At 46.2% G+C, this 21,258-nt stretch overlaps 1 protein-coding gene across 2 annotated transcripts in view; it reads right to left on the reverse strand.

Annotated features, from left to right (window-relative positions):
- The window catches only part of FRAS1 (Fraser extracellular matrix complex subunit 1), an 868,026-nt gene that overhangs the window by 141,531 nt on the left and 705,237 nt on the right, over nucleotides 1–21,258 (reverse strand). For both annotated transcript variants that reach the window (XM_029600388.1, XM_029600395.1), the window contains exons 49-50: nucleotides 10,452–10,592; nucleotides 8,668–8,895 (exon numbers count right to left, since the gene is read on the reverse strand). In XM_029600388.1, the coding sequence (XP_029456248.1) occupies nucleotides 8,668–8,895; nucleotides 10,452–10,592 (369 nt within the window). The remainder of the gene's footprint in view (nucleotides 1–8,667; nucleotides 8,896–10,451; nucleotides 10,593–21,258) is intronic.

Raw genomic sequence — 21,258 nt, forward strand, 5'->3', positions numbered from 1 at the left:
TTTACTAATCCGAGTACTTGGACACACCAGTTCACCCAGACTCTCAACACTCTGAACCCCCAGCAGTTCACCCAGACCTCCCACCCAAAAACTGCAGCCAACAGACAAGTCCTATTTCACTTGTACGAGTCAATTAGCAGGTGTTAAAATGTACGAACAAGTTTGCTAATGTATATGCATATATCTCTTACAAAATATCAACTACTGGGGTAGATTTTTTAAAAAAGCGCGATCGCGTACTTTTGTTTGCGCAGCAGACGCAAACAAAAGTACGCTGGATTTTATAAGTTACGCGCATAGCCGCGCGTATCCTCTAAAATCCTGGATCGGCGCGCGCAAGGCTGCCGATTTTGGGCAGCCGGTGCGTGCCGAGCCGCGCAGCCTGCCTCCGTTCCCTCCGAGGCCGCTCCAAAATCGGAGCGGCCTCGGAGGGAACTCTCTTTCGCCCTCCCCTCACCATCCCCTCCCTTCCCCTACCTAACCCACCCCCCCGGCCCTATCTAAAACCCACCCCTACCTTTATCCATGGATTTACGCCTCCCGGAGGGAGACGTAAATCCACGCGCGCTGCTGGCGCGCAGAGACCCGACCCGGGGGCGGTTCCGGAGGACGCGGCCACGCCCCCGGGCCCGCCCCGGCCCAAAACCACGCCCCCGGGCCCGCCCCCGAAACGCAGCATCCCGCCCCGCCGGCGGCCTATGGAAAATAGGTGCGCCGGCACGCAAGGCCCTGCTCGCGTAAATCCGGGCGGATTTACGCGAGCAGGGCTTTTAAAATCCGCCCGACTGTGTGTACTTCTGAACCCTGCTCCAAAATGCCCCAAGCTCACCCCTTTATTTCCCTAGTAAACTTTACATGCGAAATGGAAAATACAGTACTCTCGTCTATAAAATAGCATATATTCGCATACATACTACTTACATGGGTATATCCTATTTTTATGTGAAAAATGCTTTGAAAATTCACTCCTAAACATGAACCTTTCCTCACCTGACCTAAACCTGTCTCCAGGAACACTTGCTCTCAATGTGGCTAAAAGTATGGGTATTGTGGAACACAGAAATTTTAGTCACATTGAGGCTAGGCAATTTTCAGAAGGCCACTTAACATGGGTAAAGGAAAATTAGTTTCTTACCTGATAATTTTCGTTCCTGTAGTACCACGGATCAGTCCAGACTCCTGGGTTTTTCCCCCCCCCCTCTAGCAGATGGAGACAGAGATGTTTTTAAACAAAACTCTGCCTTATACAGGATGGTGCCACCTACAGTCCGGCAGTATTACGCAATGTAAAAGCAGAATGGCTCCCACAAAAACACCATAACTATGTACACTAACCCTTCAACGAGAAAAAAACTGTAACCAGTTCACTGAACCCTTCAAAGACCTGAACCTGTAGAACCACTGGAGGACGTGCAAATCAAATTTCTGCAGATCTGAAAACTGAGTAAAAGGTAAGAACCGAGCGGGCTCTCCCTCACATCCATGACTTTTTTCAGGTGGGACTCTGGACTGATCCGTGGTACTACAGGAACGAAAATTATCAGGTAAGAAACTAATTTTCCTTTCCCTGTATGTATCCGGATCCAGACTCCTGGGATGTACCAGAGCTGTCCTTACCTGGGATGAGAACTGGAGAGGTCCGCTCGCAGCAGGCCTTCTCCAAATCCTCCCAACTCCATAGCTTGCACATCCTGTCTGTAATGCCTCGCAAAGGTATGCAAGGATTTCAAAGTAGCCGCCCTACAAATCTCTTGTGGAGAAACCAAGTGGCACTCTGCCCAGGACACTGCTTACGAACGAGTAGAGTGAGCACGGAGCCCCGCAGCAAATAGGCCAAGCTGATATTCTCTTTCAGCCAGCGAGGAATGGTAGTCTTGGAAGCCATTTGACCTCGACAGGGACCACTCCATAGCACAAAGAGATGGTCCGACACACGAAACTCATTGGTAACCTCCAGATACCTCAGCAATGCCCTGCAAACGTCCAGCTTCTGCAAGTCCCCAGACAAGGGATCCGACCGGTCTAACTCCCCAAAGGCTGGGAAATCACCTTCAGCAGAAAAGAAGGCACCATCCGCAAGGAAACTCCCGAATTTGAAATCCTCAAAAAAGGCTCCCTACAGGAAAGAGCCTGGAGCTCCGACACTCTACGAGCCGATGTAATGGCGACCAGAAAAATCACCTTCAAGGTAAGATCCTACAGCGTCGCCCTTTTCAAAGGCTCAAAGGGCGCCAAACACAGAGCTATAAGAACTAAATTCAGACTCCAAGACGGACAAGGGTGCCTGACCGGAGGACGCAAGTGCTTTGCTTCCCAAAGGAAACGAGTCACATCTGGATGTGCTGCTAATGCTACACCTTGAACCGAACCACGCAAACAACCAAGAGCTGCTACCTGTACTCGTAAAGAACTGCATGATAAGCCCTTGGACAGTCCACTTTGAAGAAAACCCAGAATATCCGACACTGAAGCCCGGGTTGGCGAAACCTCCCGGTCTAGACACTAGGATTCAAAAACCATCCACACTCTGACATACGCGAGGTTAGTGGATGTGTTACGTGAATGCAGAAAAGTGGCTGGAGAATGAACTTTGCGACTTAGGCGATGCTTTTCAAAAGCCATGCCGCTAGACAGAAGTGATCGACTTCTTCCAAACAGGTCTTTGACTGAGCAGATCCGGGATTCCTGGAAACCGAAGCAGTGCTGCCACCGCCAGATTGAGAAGGTCCGCAAACCATGGGCACCTCGGCCATTCCGGCGCTACTAAAATTACGTGTGCAAAGTGTATCTCTATCCGCTGGAGCACCCTGCCGATCAGCGGCCAAAGTGGGAAGATGTACAGCAGAACGTTGGTCAGCCAGGGCAGAACCAGGGCATCTACCCCTTCTGCTCCCATCACTCAGCGCCGAGCGTAAAATCTTGGAGTTTTGGTGTTTCGAAATGTTGCCATGAGATCCATGCTGGGCCTGCCCCACAAGCTGCATATGTGCTGAAAAGCTGCATCTGCCAAGTCCCATTCTCAGGGATCGAGATGGTGCCGGCTGAGAAAATCTGCCTGTATGTTGTCCATGCCGGATATGTGAGACGCTGCGATGCTGACTAAGTGCTGTTCCGACCAGCTGATCAACTGATGAGCTTCCACTGCTACAGGCTGACTCCTGGTCCCTCCTTGGCAATTGATGTACGCCTCCGTGGTCGCATTGTCCGACAGAATTCTGACTGATCTCCCTTGGAGAAGAGAGCGGAACGCTTGCAACGCTAATCGCACTGCCTGAGTCTCTAGACGAGTGATTGACCACTGGGCCTCCTCGGACGACCACACGCCCTGTACCGAACTCTTCAGGCACACCGCTCCCCAGCTGGAGATACTGGCATCCATGGTAACCACTGTCCAGTCGGGCACCTCCAGAGGAACTCCACGGGATAGATTGTCACCAGCCACCACGCGAGACCGGACCGCGCCGCAGAAGAAATAGTTCAGATACTGGGTTCCATCAGGAAAGTAATGCAGACTGCAAAGGCCGCATATGAGCAAAGGCCCAGGGCACCAGCTCCAATTTTGATGTCATGGAGCCGAGAACCTGCAAGTAATCCCAGACTCTGGGAGTACTCTTGAGCAACAAGTTTCTCACCTGGCTTTGCAATTTGGAAATGTGTTCTGTGGTAAGAAAAACTCTTCCCTTCTGAGTGTCGAAGAGAGCTCCCAAATATTCCAAAGACTGAGAGGGCACGAGTTTGCTCTTGGAGAGACTGACCACCTAGCCCAGTGACTGAAGGAACTGGAGCACTCTGTGAATTGCCTCCCTGGCCAGCGTTTCCGATTTTGCTCAAATCAACCAGTCGTCCAGGTGGGGATGAACCAGAAGTCCTTCCCTCTGAAGATGGGCTGCTTCCACCACCATGACCTTGGTAAATGTCCTGGGCGCGGTGGCAAGACCGAAGGGCAGAGCCCGAAACTGAAAGTGCTGACCCAGAATGGAAAAGCAAAGAAACCGCTGGTGGTCTTGATAGATGCCGATATGAAGGTAAGCCTCCGTGAAATCCAACGATGCCAGAAACTCTCCCTTCCTGACCGAGGCAATGACCGACCGAAGCGTTTCCATGTGAAAGCGAGGCACCTTGAGACATCTGTTTACACTTTTGAGGTCTAGAATGGGCCAAAAAGATCCCTCTTTCTTTGGCACCACGTACATGGAGTAGCGACCCTCTTTGTGCCTCCGGAGGAACTGGTACGATGGCCTGTAGTTGCAGAGTTGCTGCAACGTATCCTGAACCGCTGTGCACTTGGTTGCATAACCGCAGGGGGAGACGAGAAACCGGTCCCGAGGACACTGTGCAAAATCTAAAGCGTAGCCTTGACTTATCACGGACAGCACCCACTGGTCTGTAGTCACTTTGGCCCACTCTTCGAAGAACAGGGACAGCCTGCCCCCTACCGCCGGCACCGAGGAGTGGACCGGCGCTCTTTCATTGCAAAGATTTTGACCCCGGAGTCAGCTGAGCCGAACCGGTTCTGCTGAACCTTCGGCCTCGAAAAGACTGGGACCAGGACTGCTGCTTCGCTGGTGCTGGACGAAAGGAAGAGCTGGGCTCTTTGGTCGGCCGATACCGTTGATTCCCTCTGAATTTGGCCCGGGATGAGAAGGAACTGCGAGACTGAGGTCTGTCTTCCAGCAACCGATGAACCTTATTGTCGCCCAGAGATTGAATCATATCTTCCAAGACCTTTCCAAAAAGTAGTTTACCCTTGAAGGGCAGAGATCCCAGTTGTGCCTTGGAAGACACGTCCACCGACCAGTTCCATGACCACAAGAGCCTACGGGCGGAGACCGCTGATACCATGGATCTTGCCGACGTCCGCAAGAGGTTGTGAAAGGCATCAGCGCAGTAAGCCACCGAGGCTTCCAGATGGCCTGCCTGGGCCGCCTCCTCATCCGAGAAGCCAGCATTGGCTTGCAAGTGCTGTACCCAGCGGAGTCCTGCTCTCATAGCAAAGTTGTTGCACATAGCTGCCCTAACTCCCATGGTGGAGACCTCAAAGATTCTCTTAAGTTGCACTTCCAATTTCCTGTCCTGTAGGTCCTTGAGTGCTGTCGTCCCTGTGACTGGGATAGTGGTCTTCTTGGTTACAGCGGAAACCACCGCATCTACCTTAGGCACTCGCAGCATATCCAAAGCATCCTCTGGCAGAGGATATAGCTTATCCATGGCCTTACTCACCTTTAACCCGAGGTCCAGGGTATCCCATTCTTGGAACAGTAAGCCGAGAAATGGAAAGGAAAGGTGGTGGCAAGACCTCTCAGGCCCAACAACACAGGATCCATTTTACCCAACTCAGTCAGAATAGCTGGAAGGAGAGGTCCAAGCTCCTCTTTGCGAAAGAGGCGGACCACCTTAGGGTCATTGCCCTCTGCAGCCTGCGAGCCCCTCTCTGCCTGTTGTGGATCAGGATCCGCATCCACTCCCTGCGGGGGCTGGGGTTGAGAGTCCAGATCCCCTGGGTCTGTATCTTGCCCCGAATAATCCAAATCTAGCTGAGGGACCCCAGTGCGGACAGGACGCTTAGGCTTGGCCAGACCCACACCACTGCGAGGCCTAGCACGCTTCTTAGCATGGGACTTAGTCCCTAGGGCGACGAATTTCTCCCCATCGAACAGCCTCCCTGTCTTCCGTGCTTTGAAAGCCTTGTGAAGGAATACAATGACTCCGATGAAAAGGAGAAAGCAGAGGAGGAGTCAGAAGCCTCCTCAGGGCTGTCCTCTGAGGTAGGGAAGCAGGCTGCGCCGGTTCTCTTTCCCCAGGGAACCTCTCTTGAGGAGAAAGCGGAGATGGTAAGCACCCCTCCCCCATGGCTGCCTGCGTAGCAGACCTGAATGTCTGCAAAATGGCCTCCGTTCCCACGCCGGCATGAGGCAGTCCGCGGCATCGGGAGAGGAGAAGAAAGAACAACAACCACGATTTCAGTGAAAAAAAACAGCCCCCCCACCCCAAACCAAAACGCGGCGAAAACAAACACCAGGAGGAGAGAGAGAGAGCCGGCCCGCTACTAAACCGAAAGTAAATTGAAATACACTTTTTTTATTTTTTTAAACTTGCCTGCTGTGGTCCATGGTACTGATCTGTCAGGGTGGAGTGAGCCGGGCTCCCCGGTATTGCACCCGAGCTGCCAAAGCCGAATAATAGGGTCCTCAACCCTGGTTTGCAGCTGCCTCAAGAGCAGCAGGGGATGGCCCTCTCAGGACCTGCCGACCCTCTGGGAGGCTGACCTCACTGTTGCCGAATTTGGAATTCAAAATTTCCTTTGCCTTCTTTTTTTTTTTTTACAGCCAAATAGCTAAGGTAGAAAACAAATCTATCCCCTAACACTGACCAACTGTCCTAACAAAAGAAATACACCGACCAGACTGTAGGTTTTGCACCTCCACCATCTGCTGGAGACAAAGGAATACTGCCAGACTGTAGGTGGCACCATCCTATATAAGGCGGAGTTTTGTTTAAGAACATCTCTGTCTCCATCTGCTAGAGGGGGGAGCAAAACCCAGGAGTCTGGACTGATCCGGGTACGTACAGGGAAAAAGTTTTCAATTGGATAAATTGCTTTGAAAACCGATGTCATGCTGCACAATATTCAAAGAAAAGTGAACACCTGACCTAGGCACCTCAGTTTCAGGGGCCTAAAATTAGGTGGATTTTCAGCTGAATTTGGGGCCTCTAAGTTTCAGGCTGAAAATTCGGCTAACTTTAGGTACCTAAAACTCAAGCTTCTAAATTTAGGCTTGCTATTTGTTTCGTATTCAATATGAGTGGACCCTTGGTGCTGTAACGTGGTTGGTGCAGACCAGCGAGCAAGCCCGCTAGGCCCCTGCCAACCTTTGGCGGACATGCCCTATGGCGGGACCAACTGGAGCTTCACCTATAACAGCCACCTTCCCCGCAAGTCAAGCCCTTGGGTTCTGGTGGCCAGCAGGACTTAGTGGGTCCCTAAGGTGATCCAGAGAATGGGAATTCAGGGCCAGGCAAAGGTCTGAGCAGGCAGCAGACAAGGCAAGCCAGAAGTCAGGGCAGGCAGCAGAAGAGGATCTGAGAAGGAAAGCCAGAGGTCGGGGCAGGCGGTAGACAAGGCAAGATGGAGTCCAAAGCATAAGGTAAGGTCCAGGCGGCAATCAAGGATTGTCAATGTCCAGGCAGACATTAGAATCCAGAGAAGCAAACCAAGGGAAGGACAAGACAAGAACAGAGACCACAACAAGGATTCGGTAGGACATGGAGGCACAAGAGAGGCAAGAGGAGGAAAAAGCAAGCAGATGAGAACACAGAAGCAAGACACGGAGGCAGGAAGAAGGCTGGAGCACAAGGATGCAGGAACTCAGGAACAAGATAAGAACTCGGGAACAAGACACGAACACAGAATAAAGCATGAAGGCATCAGGCATTGAGGCTTGAGGCACATCAGGAGACCCGTTGCTGAAGCGTCGGTGAAGTGTCTCAATCAGCCTTAAGTAGGGAGGGACCGTTGATATCATCAAAGGGCAACATGGGGACTTTCCCCGTGGCCCCTTTAAGAATAGGAACATTGGCTCCTGCGCCTAGGAGGGGCCAAGAGGAGTGGCTGTCGGAAGGCACGTGACTGCGGGGAGCAGCCTTAGCAGAATGGAGCAGTGTCCCAACCGCAGAAGGCCTCAGGTGGTGTTGGGGGTCAGTAAGTTGGCTTGTGAGGACATCCTGCGAGTCACCAATCATAATACTATTTGTGAAGATCTGTGGGCAGTTCTTGCCTCCTACCAGTTGGGGTCCTCCGTGGGCCTTGTGAACTAGCTGCCTAGTCCTCCAGGCTCTATGACTTCAAAAAAAGTCAAACTTTAAGGAGATAGGTTGTCAGAGCCTGGGCAGGAACTGGAGAGTTGTAACCCTTGCTGGCCAAACACTCCAAAGTTCAGAAGTCTTATTTATTTATTTAGTTAAATTTGATTATTTTAGTGGTCTTACTAGGGAGGAAAAATGTGGTAAGAAACCTAACCGTTGGGACAACCTGTGGTAAAAGCAGGGCTGCTAAAATCACCTTTCATAGTTGGGAATTGGGTTAAGCCATCTCGAGCCTAGACTGAACTTAATCTGCGTGATGTGGCCTGGAGCTAGGATCTTGCCTGATTTATACTTCCAGAGGACACAGCCCAGAGCACCTCGTTGATGGGCTTTATTCTTTTCTTAGCTGAATTTTTCAAATTGCCTGTGGTATTCTGTCCCGGCAGGCCAAAGACCTAAGCCATACATAGCCAGACAGCAGGGCCCTTAAAGAGACATCAGGTTGACCGCAGGCAACAGGCTCCTCAACCTGATCATATCAAGGAACCTACTTGGCCAACAGCCCGATGCCACTCACTACAGGATGTCCACCGTGGCTCTGTGACAGTGATACTTTGCAAGATATCATGCGGCACTGTCACTTTATCCATGCCCTTCTCTTGCATATATGTGAGCTCTGAAACCTGCGACATTTTCTAGAATGCAGTGCTCAAAAAAACGTCCTCTGCCACAAAAGCAGAAGGTGCTCAGAGGAACTGTTACAGAGCAGCAGAGAACTTTAACATGGGTAACCTAGGAAGATGTTACAGCATGGGTTTCCTTCTGTTTCTATTTCACCCTCTACCATCTCTTTCTGAGGCCTACCTCCTTTCCTCCATCTTCCACGATGAATAAGGGGTTGGTCCCGTCAGACACGGTGATGGTGAAGCGGTCCTTCAGGGAGTTGCTGCCGTCATGGTTGTAGCTGATCCTGTTCTGGTAGATGTCCTCCATGGTGAAAGTGGTGGTCTGACGGTAATGTTGCCCATTGCCGGTGCGCTCAATGGTACCATATCGTGGGGGTTGCACAATGGTAAAAGTAATCGAATCAGCCTGATTAGGAAAAGAAAAGAAGAAAGGGGGTTAGGGGGAAGCTGTAAATATACTTTTCAACAGTTTCTCTTCCAAAGAAGCACTCTGTTTACAGACATGAGTGGCTTTGATCTTTGGAGGGCAAAGCAGCCCTACTAAATTAATTCACATAGGCTGGTGCCAGACACCTTCCTTGGAACAGGAATGAATTTTTATCCCATAGAATGCGGTTCCCCAACTGACTCCAGATTTTCAGGACAGGCTGATCCAGTCCTGGTTTTACCTCACTGCACATAGTTCTCCTTTTATTTGAAAAATCAATAGGGAAATCTGAACTACGAGTCCAGGCGTGCAAAAGATAATTTTCACAGCAATTTTTGCAGGTAAAAAGTGTTTTACTGGTGTAGGTTGCCTATCTGAAGGCTGTCCTCCCTCACCGCAGGTAAAAGGAGTCTGCACGCTCTTCTACAATGTGCATCCTTTTAGTGGGATGCATTCTGGTCAGGGGAAGGAAAGGTCCATGCTCAGATTGTATTTTCAACTCTTCTAGCAAAATTCAACCTGCACAAAACAAGCAGGTGCAAGTGAGGGTGCAAGTGAGCAGATATATGTACCTGCGACAAGCTTCACAGTGAAGGCACATATGGATTTAGTCCCAAAGCAGTCACTTTAAAAACTGCCCCCACAATTTGTCCATGAAAAGCACTGAGCCAGTTGGCAATCCTATCTGGGAACATAAGGGCTTACATTGTTGTGGTTTATTTGCTTTCCCCTGGATCATTACCAACTCATAATAACCCAAATGTGAGGATGGCTGAACTCAATACACTAATGTCTACTTTTTTGATCATAGCAACCAGGCATATAAGTATGAAAAATGAGAAGCCAGGATTTTCAGAAATACTGCACTGAATGCAACAACTGTAATTCTAGTTCCTTGCCATCATAGCCAGATTATGTTTGGATTTACCCTGCCCGGATAAACCCAGAAAAGAATAGTCTTCACACAGTGATAATAAGGCCCCTATGGATGCTAAGATACTTTGAATTCATTATGCACTGATACCATGATTGTAAAATGGAGCTAATCTTAGTAGCAACATCTAAATTAATATTATTCTCTCACTATTTAAAAGAAATACAGCAATTATTCTAAGGGAGTGATAAATATACAGTATGCTAGTTAACAATTTCAGTGTTATGGATTTCCATCTTTCGGTAGGATATGGAGGATCTATTTAATAACTGGCTGAAGAGTGAAACCCTGAAAACACTAGGGAAAAAAAAAGAAAATGTCTAGAATTCAGAGGAAGTAAGGAAATCTAAGTATTTGCCTTAGTTTGATCCCCTATATCTCTTTCGACAGCTACAACTGAATCAGTTCCTTTGGCTGTCATTTCACATATAAGCATGTGCTCAAGATGCCTACAACCAGCTGTTTCATCGCCAGCAAGCTGCTGGCTCATGGAGACCAGGACTCCCCACACTGTTCTCATTACCCTGGCTTCACATTACATTACTCTGCCACCAAGCCTCCAAACAGGGCAACCCAACAACTTTCACTGTACCAGCCTCACCTCGGTGTCAGCATCTGTGGCTTTCAGTTCAAACTCTGTGATGGTTTTCCTCACTCCTTCCTGCACCCTCATTCCAGAGTTCTGGATCACAGGCAAAGAGTCGTCCACTGGATTTATGCTGATATAGAATGTCTGAGCCACCTTTTGATTAAAACATAACAATAACATTTTCCTGTGTCTGTTATAAACATGGCTGTCACAAATAAATATTATCTTTTAAAAAATGGGAAATTTTTCCTTCCCCTCCTACCACATTTGTTGATTGAAATGAACTTAAAGGAAATGTTTGGAGTTGTGAAAGCAGGAAAATATGACCATGTATCTATTACCAAATCCTGAACAAACACTAGTGTGGATGCTGCCTTCGAGCTTTACATTCTGGATCTGTTACCAACCCCCTCTACTTTCACCCAGTTCCACCCAGAAGACAATGCAGAGAGTAGCTGCTCCTTGCACTTCTTTACCCCCAGAAGTTCCTCAGAAAACTGTTTGACAAAAGCATGCTAAATGAGAAATTACTAGTTACTTGATAATTTCCTTTGCCTTAATATAGATAGATGGAGTCAGTATTCTCTGTCTCCATCTGCTGGTAGAGGTGAATAACCAAACTGGTCCTGAACCCATCTGTCTATGTGCTAGGAAAATACCATTACACACATAGAGGAAAAGCACTCCAGGATGTAGAGTCTGGGTAGGTTTGGGTCTCATGCATGTGATGTTTTTAATTTTTAAAAATATGCATGTAACTTCAGCAAAGCTGTGCACACTAAACAGCAGGTGCAATTTGTGTGCACAGTTTTGTCAAGATAATTTTTAAAACAAGCTTTTACGCATAAGTTTGCTTTGAAAATTGGTGTAGCTTGTGGGCAGAACCGTCTGCAAATTTCTGCGGATTGTTATGAAATTACCCCTGTATGACCAAATTACAAATACATCTTTTTCTCAGTTTATCTAACACTCATTCTATATTATAAATACAACACTTTGGGTTGAATTTTAAGAGTTACTTGTGATAAAAGGCCTATATATATGCGAGTATAGGGGCCAAGTATGAGTGACTTGTATTTTAAAAGCTGCATATTATGTGCGTATATGTGCATGTAAAAAAAAAAGGGGGGGGATGGAGTTGGGGCATGTCAGGTGTGCTTTGGGGCGGGGCCAACAATTATGCATGTAAATCCATATTTTAAATCTGGCGGCCGCAGCACATAGCGAGTTGTTAGCCATGTATGTCAACTTCTACTCTTGATAAGGTGTATGTCTGCATAAATCTCTCTTTAGGCCTAAAAAGACTTGGCAAGGGATTTGGGTAAACAGGGCGGAGTGCAGGCTGAAGAACCAGAAGGGTCTGGATGACCTTGAGATGGACTGGGCAAACTGGTGGACTAATTGGTAAAACTGGGAATGTCCTTCACATGAGCATTTTTTAAAATCCACTTTCCTGCGTGCATTAAAGCCGACAAAGTCCTAAGGAAGATATGAGAATTATGTTTGCTTGCTCGTTTTAAAGTTATTGTCTTTGGTTCTCCTGTCCTCCATTTACTCAAGATAAAAAAAAGATGCTGCTGTGCCATCACCCTCAGGCGTGGCTGCATGCATGCCTGAGAATAGATCAGGGGGTACACTGTGCAGGCGTCCTAGTTGAGGAAGAGACATGATATCAATACACATGATTACACTAATATCTATTACACTAATACACAAAACCATCCATCAGCAACTCCAACTCGACCTGGATATCCCTTTCAAACTCCACTCCTCTAACAGACCAACGAGAGATATCCACAAAGGCACTCTGAAATTTCCCCCTACTAAAGCCACACGCCTCTCTACGACCAAAGACAGAGCTTTTTCAATTGTGGGCCCAGCTATCTGGAATAATATCCCAGCAAATCTCAGATTGGAACCCTGCCTCTTAACCTTCAGAAAAAGACTAAAGACGTGGCTCTTTCACCAAGCCTTCCCAGATCCACCAGATATTCACTAGTTTGAGCCTCACTTCTTACAAGGACTCTGACACACTTCCTCCTGAACAATGGACACTGGCATTTCCAGGTTAAAGCATATGCTCTAACCCGTTAAATTATTCGTATCATGTTATATTTATTCTACCTGCCTCTATCTTCCTTCCAGCTTGTCTTTAAGCCTCCAAGTTTTCCATTCCTCGTTGATTGTAACTTTGACTTATTCCTTTTCCTTTGTTATCTATTATTTACCAAGAATTGTTACCTCAGTTTACCCTTTGTTAAAATGTAAACCGATCCGATATGGTTATCTACTATGAAGGTCGGTATAAAAAACTGTTAAATAAATAAATAAATAAATGATTACATCAACTGGCAGGTCTGAGCTTCATCACATGGTAGAAAAATGTATCCCAAGGTCAGTCTAAAAACCAAGCATCAAACATGTGATGGAGTGAGATGAGACAAAGTTGGCCCAAAGCTCTCTGCTTCAGGATGGTAGGAACATCTGAGCCTACGTTTACAAGGATGTATAGGAGTAGTGTAGTTGCCACTTTTGTCTAGCTGAATGCATTGAAATAAAGTTTAACAAACAAACAAATAACCAGCTGGTCAAGAAATTATCAAGTTAGTGCAATAAAAAGATAACACCATATGTTTTTCTTTTGGTATGTTATCCATATTTTTCATACAAGGATGTTTAGAAGCTCATCTTTGAACATATTACATGGTCCGATCACACACTGATCTGGGTGGAGATTCGTGTGGGGCGTGTGATGCCGGATAATAGTTTTTGGAGACTCAATGAGTCTCTTCTATTTGATAAAGAGTTTTCTGCAAGTCTCCATCAGGATTCTGAGGCCTATTTCTCACTTAACAATACAGGGGATGTTAGTCCAGCGACCTTATGGGACAGTATGAAAGTTGTGATTAGGGGAAAACTTATCTCTCGAGCTTCTTTTCTTAAAAAGCAGAAGGCTGAGCATAGGTTGCAGATGATGTGTCGTATAGGTAAATTGGAAATTAGACAGAAGAGGCTCGACAAGAGCTTCAGGCTTTGGACCTGGCAGAGATTGCATCCCAAATGCTTAGGGTAAAGCAACTATTTTTTGAATTTGGCAATAAGGCAGGACGCCTCCTGGCTCGGTGCCTTAAATCTCAAAGTATGCAAAATCAGATTCTTAAAGTCAAGGACCAAGGGGGTGCTATGCCCTATGATAGATAATAAGCAGATTTCAGATCGCTTTGCTCAATTTTATGGTGAACTTTATGATTTAGATAGTGACATCCGAGAGGCCAACATTACAGCCTATTTGGACTCTACATCTCTAGCTTGTCTACCTGATGATGCTAGGGATCTTCTAAATGCCCCTGTATAGAAGGAGGAGATCTTTACTGTCATTTCAGAGTTGAAGGTGGGAAAAGCACCTGGTCTCGATGGATACTCTGCCAGGTTCTACAAAGCTTGCAGGCTGGCTATTTTGAACCTCTGGGATGGGGGCTCATTAGTGACAGGGGCAAATGTGGCAGGTATTACGGTCCTGGTGAAGGAGGGACAAGACCCCACACTTTGTGGTTCCTTTCATCCTATTTCCCTTTTAAATTTAGGTCTCAAGATTTTAGCTAAGATCTTAGCAACTTATCTGGGGCTTATTGCCTCCTTGTTAATACACAGGGATCAGTCTGGTTTTGTGCCAGGCAGATTAGTGGCCGATAATGTTCGGAGAGTACTTAATCTTAGTTGGTGGGTTCAGCATCATAAGATCTCGGCGGTCCTCTTGGCCACAGATGCTGAGAAAACCTCTGATTGGGTATACTGGGCATGTCTCTTTCAGGTTCTTGAAAAATTTGGGTTAGGATTCTTCTTTCCGATGTGGGTAGGAGTGCTCTATGAGCAACCTAAATCTTGTGTACGGGTCAATGGTAGACATTCAGGATTATTTGACGTGGGCAGAGGCACTTGACAGGAATGTCCACTATCTCTTTTGTTTGTGCTATCTTTGGAACCTGTTAGGAAGCAAGCCAGAGCTTACCCCTGTCCGGTGGTCCTGCGGCGCAGCAATGGCCATCATCGGCAGCAGCTTCCTCTGACGGTAGCGTGGCAGGATGCGCACTCCGTCGTGGCTCCTCACCCTCGTCATGTCGGGCATCCCCGCCGGAAATTCCTGCACTGAAAGCGGGACTTGGGGATTTAATCACTGCATCTTCCTGCTCGACAACAGACTTGCTTGTGCTGGTGCTTTGTGGTGTGTCTCTTTGTGTTTGCCTCTGCTTGGACCTTGGATTGGATTGTCTGCTACCTGCCTCGACCCCTGCTTGGACTCTGGTTTTGGAATTGCCCGCTGCCTGCCTTGACCCCTGCTTGGACTCTGGCATTGGATTATCTGCTGCATGCCTCTGGTACCCCTTGCAGGATCCAGGAATGCTCAGGTGTCGAATTTTGACACTTCCCTTCAGAACCCAATCAGTCTTCAGATTTAAGGTAAGACTGTTACTCTATTCTATTGGGATCCACATATCGTAACAGAACTTTTTGTGTGCCAAGTCAGGAGCTCGGCCTCGTTCATGGGGTAAATGTAACTTGGAAGTCATATAAGATGATGCTCTTTGCCGATGATTTGTTGTTCACTCTAACATATCTGGAAAAGACCCTTCGGGCACTTCTAGGGAATATGTGGCGTTTTGGCGCTATATCAGGGTATAAGGTCAATGATGACAAATCCAAGATTTTGAACCTATCATTAGAGGGTGCTATGGTGGAGTGTTTACGTCAGCTTCTCCTCTTTAAATGGGACTTTAGATGTGTGAAATATTCAGGGATCCGATTGGGCTCTGATTTGTCGCCTTTATTTGCTTTAAATTATACCCCCCTGTTCCAGGCCATTCTTCAAGATCTTGAGAGGTGGGACAGATTTCCATTGTCTTGGTTTGGTCGGATTTCCGTTGTTAAGATGAATATTCTTCCATGTCTATATTATCTTTTTCAGACCTTACCAGTGTCTGTCCCCTTAAGGCTACTAAAAGATTGGCAGAAAGCTTTGATGCATTTTATATGGAAGAGACGGCCGCCCAGGGTTGTGAGATCGGTGCTGTTTAGACTTAAACATCAGGGTGGGTGGGAGTTCCGCATTTGGAATTTTATTATGCAGCAGTCCAACTAAAGTCAATCTGGGAATGGCACTATAGAAGTAAGAGTAAGGTATGTGTAACTCTGGAGCAGGATATGTTTGGGTTACCACCTTTAGACATAGTAGTGTGGCGAGCAGGGTCTTTTGAGATGGAGTACCATAGGGGTTCTCCCTTTATAGCCCACTCTTTGAGTGTTTGGAGGCGGTATCGTGCACGATTAGTGGGGGCTAAACGTTATTGGCATTTTATCTCTTTCCTGTACGCCAAGGATTTTCCACCGGGTCAGTCATCTGCTGCAGCAGTTTACTGGAAGAGTATAGGTATTGAGAGGTTGGAACATGTAAGGGATGCTGGATCCATCATTTCTTCTGAGTCCCTGCGCTGCTCTTTTCCCCTAGAGGAGAGAGATTGATTTCAATATCTGCAATTGGCTTCTATTTTGTTCGATCTAAGAATACTGCTACAGATCTTAGCAGAAGTAAATCTATGTCTGAAGTTTTTTGTGCTAGGGCAGATAAAGTAGAAAAGATGGTTTCCAGACTTTATATTTTGCTGATTGTGGATCTTGATTGTAAACCAAAGCACTTCCTGCTTTCGGAGAAAGATATTTCTACAACCTTGGAAGATGAGGAGTGGGACCGGTGTGATCAAGTGCTGGGGAAGAGCTCTGTATCCTCTCTGATTCTGCAGAAGGGTTATAAATTACTATACAGGTGGTACCTCACCCCAGAGAAACTAGCAAGAATGTATCCAAGGACTTCTGATCTCTGTTGGCATAGTTGTGGGGATAATGATCATTTTTTTCATGTTTGGTGGTCCTGCTCCAAATTCTTGGGCTTTTGGGATTTGTGGCTGAGATTACTGAAATTAACTTAATCAAAATCCCTGGGTTTACTCTTATTTTCTCTAGGCCTTCTTGAAATTGACAAGCGCTTTCAACATCTTATTGGATATATTATAGTGGGGGCCAGGTGTGAATTAGCTGCTTGGTGGAGGAAAAACGAAGTCCCACAGAAATTACATTTGGAAATGAGGATGTCTAGACTTTTCACTATGTATAAGTTAAACTGGTGGTCAATGACAGGTACAAGATAAGGGTCCTGTAATCTACAGGCCACTGTTTCTAAAGTGCATAACTACAAGTGATCTAATCCTGGGAGAGGAGGGGTGGGGGGTTGAGGATTGGTTTTTTTTGGGGGGGGGGGGGGGGGCGGTGGACTGGTTTCCAGGGGTAGTCAAAATGTGGTTGGAGCTACTAATCTGTATTTGGCATTGTGTTTTTGATGGCCTGTTTTTGATTTGCTTTGATGTTGATGATGTTGTATATGCTCTTACTGCTAATAAACAGTAAATAAGAAAAAAAAAGGAACTCATCTTTGAAAAATAAGAACTGAAAAACGGCTGCCTGAAATAATGTAAAACCTGATGACTCCTTGGGGGAGGCCTTTGTAGTCCTTCTACCAGAATCATTAAGATAAAAGTATTTTATTAGTAACATTGTGGGTGGAACAGGGTGTGACTAGATTTTTAAACTGTTTCTTTCTAGACATGATAAAACAATTTCAGGACAAGTAATAAGAGTATTTCCAGATGTTACTAGTGAAATTCAGGCTCGCAGACAGAAACGTCTGTCATTAAGACCTTGAGTGCATGTCATTGGGGCTACTTTCTCTTTGAAATATCTGCGTACATGTAAGGTATACTATCAACAATGTGGTTATATTTTGCTTGATCTGGATAACTAAACCATCAACATGAGTACAGGGAAAGATTGTTTGAGTCTGAATCATTAGAAGACTGAGTATTGTTTGTGACTTTAGTCTGTCTGGTTTAGGCTTCGTTAACATAAATGGTGAAATTACTTCTTACTTGATAATTTCCTTTCCTCTAAGGAAGGCGGGTCAATCCACACCGGTGGGTTATACACTCCTACCAGCAGATGGAGACAGAAACAAATGATTCACTGATGTCACAACATAGAGCTCTGCCCCGACATTAGCCTACCTGTATCTCTAGAAAAGCAAACTGTGGCAACTGAATATATCCGAAACATGACTACTAATAATCAACAATTCGTTACCTCCACTTAACTTGGAAGTACTGAACTCAGACAAAATATTAATTATAACTGATTACATAGGCTGGTTCTCACTTACCAATCCTTCAAACGACCCAGAATAAGGAACAATCTGCATCGTCCCTGAAGGAAAGGATAAACTAAAAACAAATCCGCAAGTAGGCAGTCCAGGGCAGGATTGTGAATTAGCCTGCCTTCCTTAGAGGAAAGGAAATTATAAATTAAGAAGTAATTTCACCTTCCTCTGCACTCAGGCAGGCCATCCACACTGGTGGGATGTATCAAAGCGTCTCCCAAAATGGGTGGGAGGCTGCCTGCCCTCCCATCAACACCACTCTCATGAAGGCTACATCCTTTTGATCTTTAACATCCAAGCGGTAATGCTTGGAGAAAGTATGTAAGGAGGAATATGTTGCTGTCCAACAAATCTCAGCATGAGACCACAGTCGAGTCTCCACCTCTGAGAATGCCTGTGCTCTAGTGAAATGCACCCTGACTTGCCTAGGCAATGGTACCTCTACACATAAGAACATGCCATAGGGTCCATCAAGCCCAGCATCCTGTTTCCAACAGTGGCCAATCCAGGCCATAAGAACCTGGCAAGTACCCAAAAACTAAGTCTATTCCATGTTATCGTTGCTAGTAATAGCGGTGGTTATTATCTAAGTCAACTTAATTAATAGAAGGTAATGGACTTCTCCAAGAACTTATCCAATCCTTTTTTAAACACAGCTATACTAACTACACTAATCACATCCTCTGGCAACAAATTCCAGAGTTTAATTGTGCGTTGAGTGAAAAAGAACTTTCTCCGATTAGTTTTAAATGTGCCACATGCTAACTTCATGGAGTGCCCCCTAGTCTTTCTATTATCTGAAAGAGTAAAAAAACGATTCACATCTACCCGTTCTAGACCTCTCATGATTTTAAACACCTCTATCATATCCCCCCTCAGCCGTCTCTTCTCCAAGCTGAAAAGGGAATAAACATGGGTGTAGCTTGCTTATTGCAGCAGTTACTACCCCTACTACCCCTAACTAATCAAGCTAGGTATTTCACTTGGATGCAGCTCCATCACTGCTCTCTACATTAATGGTGGGGGTGGAAGGGAAATAGAACCAAGAGTTAAGAGAAAATGATAAGTATGAGAGAAAAAATGTGTGAAGCTTGCTGGGCAGACTGGATGGGCCGTTTGGTCTTCTTCTGCCGTCATTTCTATGTTTCTATGTTTCTATGTTTCTCTTTAGTCTTTCCTCATAGGGGAGCTGTTCCATTCCCTTTATCATTTTGGTAGCACTTCTCTGTACCTTCTCCATCGCAATTATATCTTTTTTGAGATGCGGCGACCAGAATTGTACACAATATTCAAGGTGCGGTCTCAGCATGGAGTGATACAGAGGCATTATGACATTCTCCGTCTTATTCACCATTCCCTTTCTAATAATTCCCAACAGGCACCTTCGTAGGCTGCTGAGTTAACCTCTTTTAACCCAACAGTAATTCAAATGGAACTCTGACTCTGTCTCTGGTACACAGGAAGGTACAGATCTAATCTGCACCGCCCCTGGAGTTATCCGCAGAAAAGGCTCATGGCAAGAGAAAGCTTACAACTTGGAAATGCACCTTGCTGAACATATAGCAACCAGGAAAACCATTTTCAAGGTAAGTATCCACAAGGAAAGACCATACAGCCATCAAAAGGTGGGGCCTGCCCAAAAACTGAACACCAAGCCAAGGTCCCAAAGTGGCACTGGCATGCGCCAAGAGGGTCATAGATGTTGGTCTCCCTCCACAAATAGAGAAACATTTGGATAGGAGAACAACAGTCTCTCATTAATAGGACCTCTATAACATGCCAGTGCTGCAACTTGAACCCATAAGGAGTTTAGGGCCAGACTCTTACTAATGCTTCCTACAGAAAACCCAGGATAAGTGGTATTTCCACTCTGAGGGTGATAATTTCTCACCCTGCATCAACTTTCAAACTCTCTCCAAACCCTGATAAAAGCCAGAGATGTGGAAAACATCCTAGCTCAGAGCAGTGTGGACACCACTGCCAGAAAATAACCAAGCCTCAGCAAGTGATCCCTCTCAAGGGCCAAAAGGTATGACCAAATTGACCAGGATTTTCATGTATGATTGGTTCCTGTTGTAGAAGTTCCTTCGGAAATGGCCGCCCCATAAGACTGTCTATCAGTAACCAAAATATGGTCTCTGAGGCCAATCCAAGCCACCAAGCGTACAGTCCAAGGATGACTTGCAATCTTCCGTATTATCCTGCCGAACATCGGCGAGGAAACCCATATAGAATTTCGTTCCTCGGTTTACTGTCGAATGAGCGCATTGATTCTCAAAATCCCTGGATCCTGTCTGCAACTATAGAACCACCACACCATTGCAATGTGTAACCCGCTATGAGATCCAGATATCTGGACCCATTAAGAGTCTACAAGCGGAAAAACGTTCTCTGCCAACTCCCACTCTCCTGATCCAAGTCATGTCCTGACAATGTGTGAGATTGATATGGTCTGGATATGTTGTTCTGTTCATTTCATGAGAGCATATATTTCCGCTGACAAGTGGTGACCACTGTTATCACCTTGATGGTTTATATAGGTGACTGTGGTGGTCTTGTCTGACATCACCTTATCGCTTGACCTGTCAACCGCTCGGCAAACCGTAAGAACGCTAAGAAATCTCCATGAGCTTCCAATCAATTGATGGTCCCATCAATCCTCAGCATTCCATCAAGCCTCCCAACCTAGAGGGCTTGCCCCTATTGTCAGCACCTATCCTTCTGGGGTCTCTAAGGGTATCCTTCTCGGGAGGAGTTTCCTTTTGCAATCAACACCGCAACTTTGTGCTCACTTCCAACGGCTAGGATAGCCTCACTGCCTACACCTGTAACCGTGGATTCCACCACACCAGCAGAGCTTGCTAAAGCAGACACATATGCACCCTCACCCAAGGAACTACCTTTGCCCCAGAGACCTAGAAATAACTCCACACTGTTGGACAGATGGCCAATCTCAAGGATTGCACCTGAATCTCCAACTGTCAGATACATTACTCTGGCAGTCGTGCCTCGCATCGTATCGAATCTCACTATGAGATAATTCAAATCTGTGTTAGCTGTAGACTGCTTTTGGCTAAGTTCACTATGCAGACCAGCTTTGAGAAGAATGCAGATCACCTTGCGAGACACCCTTTGACTCTGTTCTGCAAGCTTGGTCTGAATCAACCAGTTGTCCAGATATGGATGGACCAAAATACTCTCCTTGTGCAGAGACGCTGCTACTATCCCCATGATCTTGGAGAAGGTTTTGAGCCTCATAGCCAAACTAAACAGTCAGACTTGACATTGATAATGCCACGCTAGAAACTGCCACTCTAGAAACTGCCGACATTCCTTTCATATAGGGGTATGTAGTTATGCTTCTGTCAGATTGAGAGATGGTCCTCTTTCTGCACTGCCATAATGAAGGAGTGCAAAATTTCATTCTAAAGTGCGCTATACGCAAATGACTTTTAACCCCTTTCAATCCAGGAGGCATCAAAAGAAGCCCTCTTTCTTCTTGAGCATGGCAAAATAGATGGAATAGCAATGTCCTTTCGTGGATTACAAACTGGTTAAAAG

This window comes from Rhinatrema bivittatum, chromosome 1 (assembly GCF_901001135.1).
Source record: "Rhinatrema bivittatum chromosome 1, aRhiBiv1.1, whole genome shotgun sequence".
NCBI lineage: Eukaryota > Metazoa > Chordata > Amphibia > Gymnophiona > Rhinatrematidae > Rhinatrema > Rhinatrema bivittatum.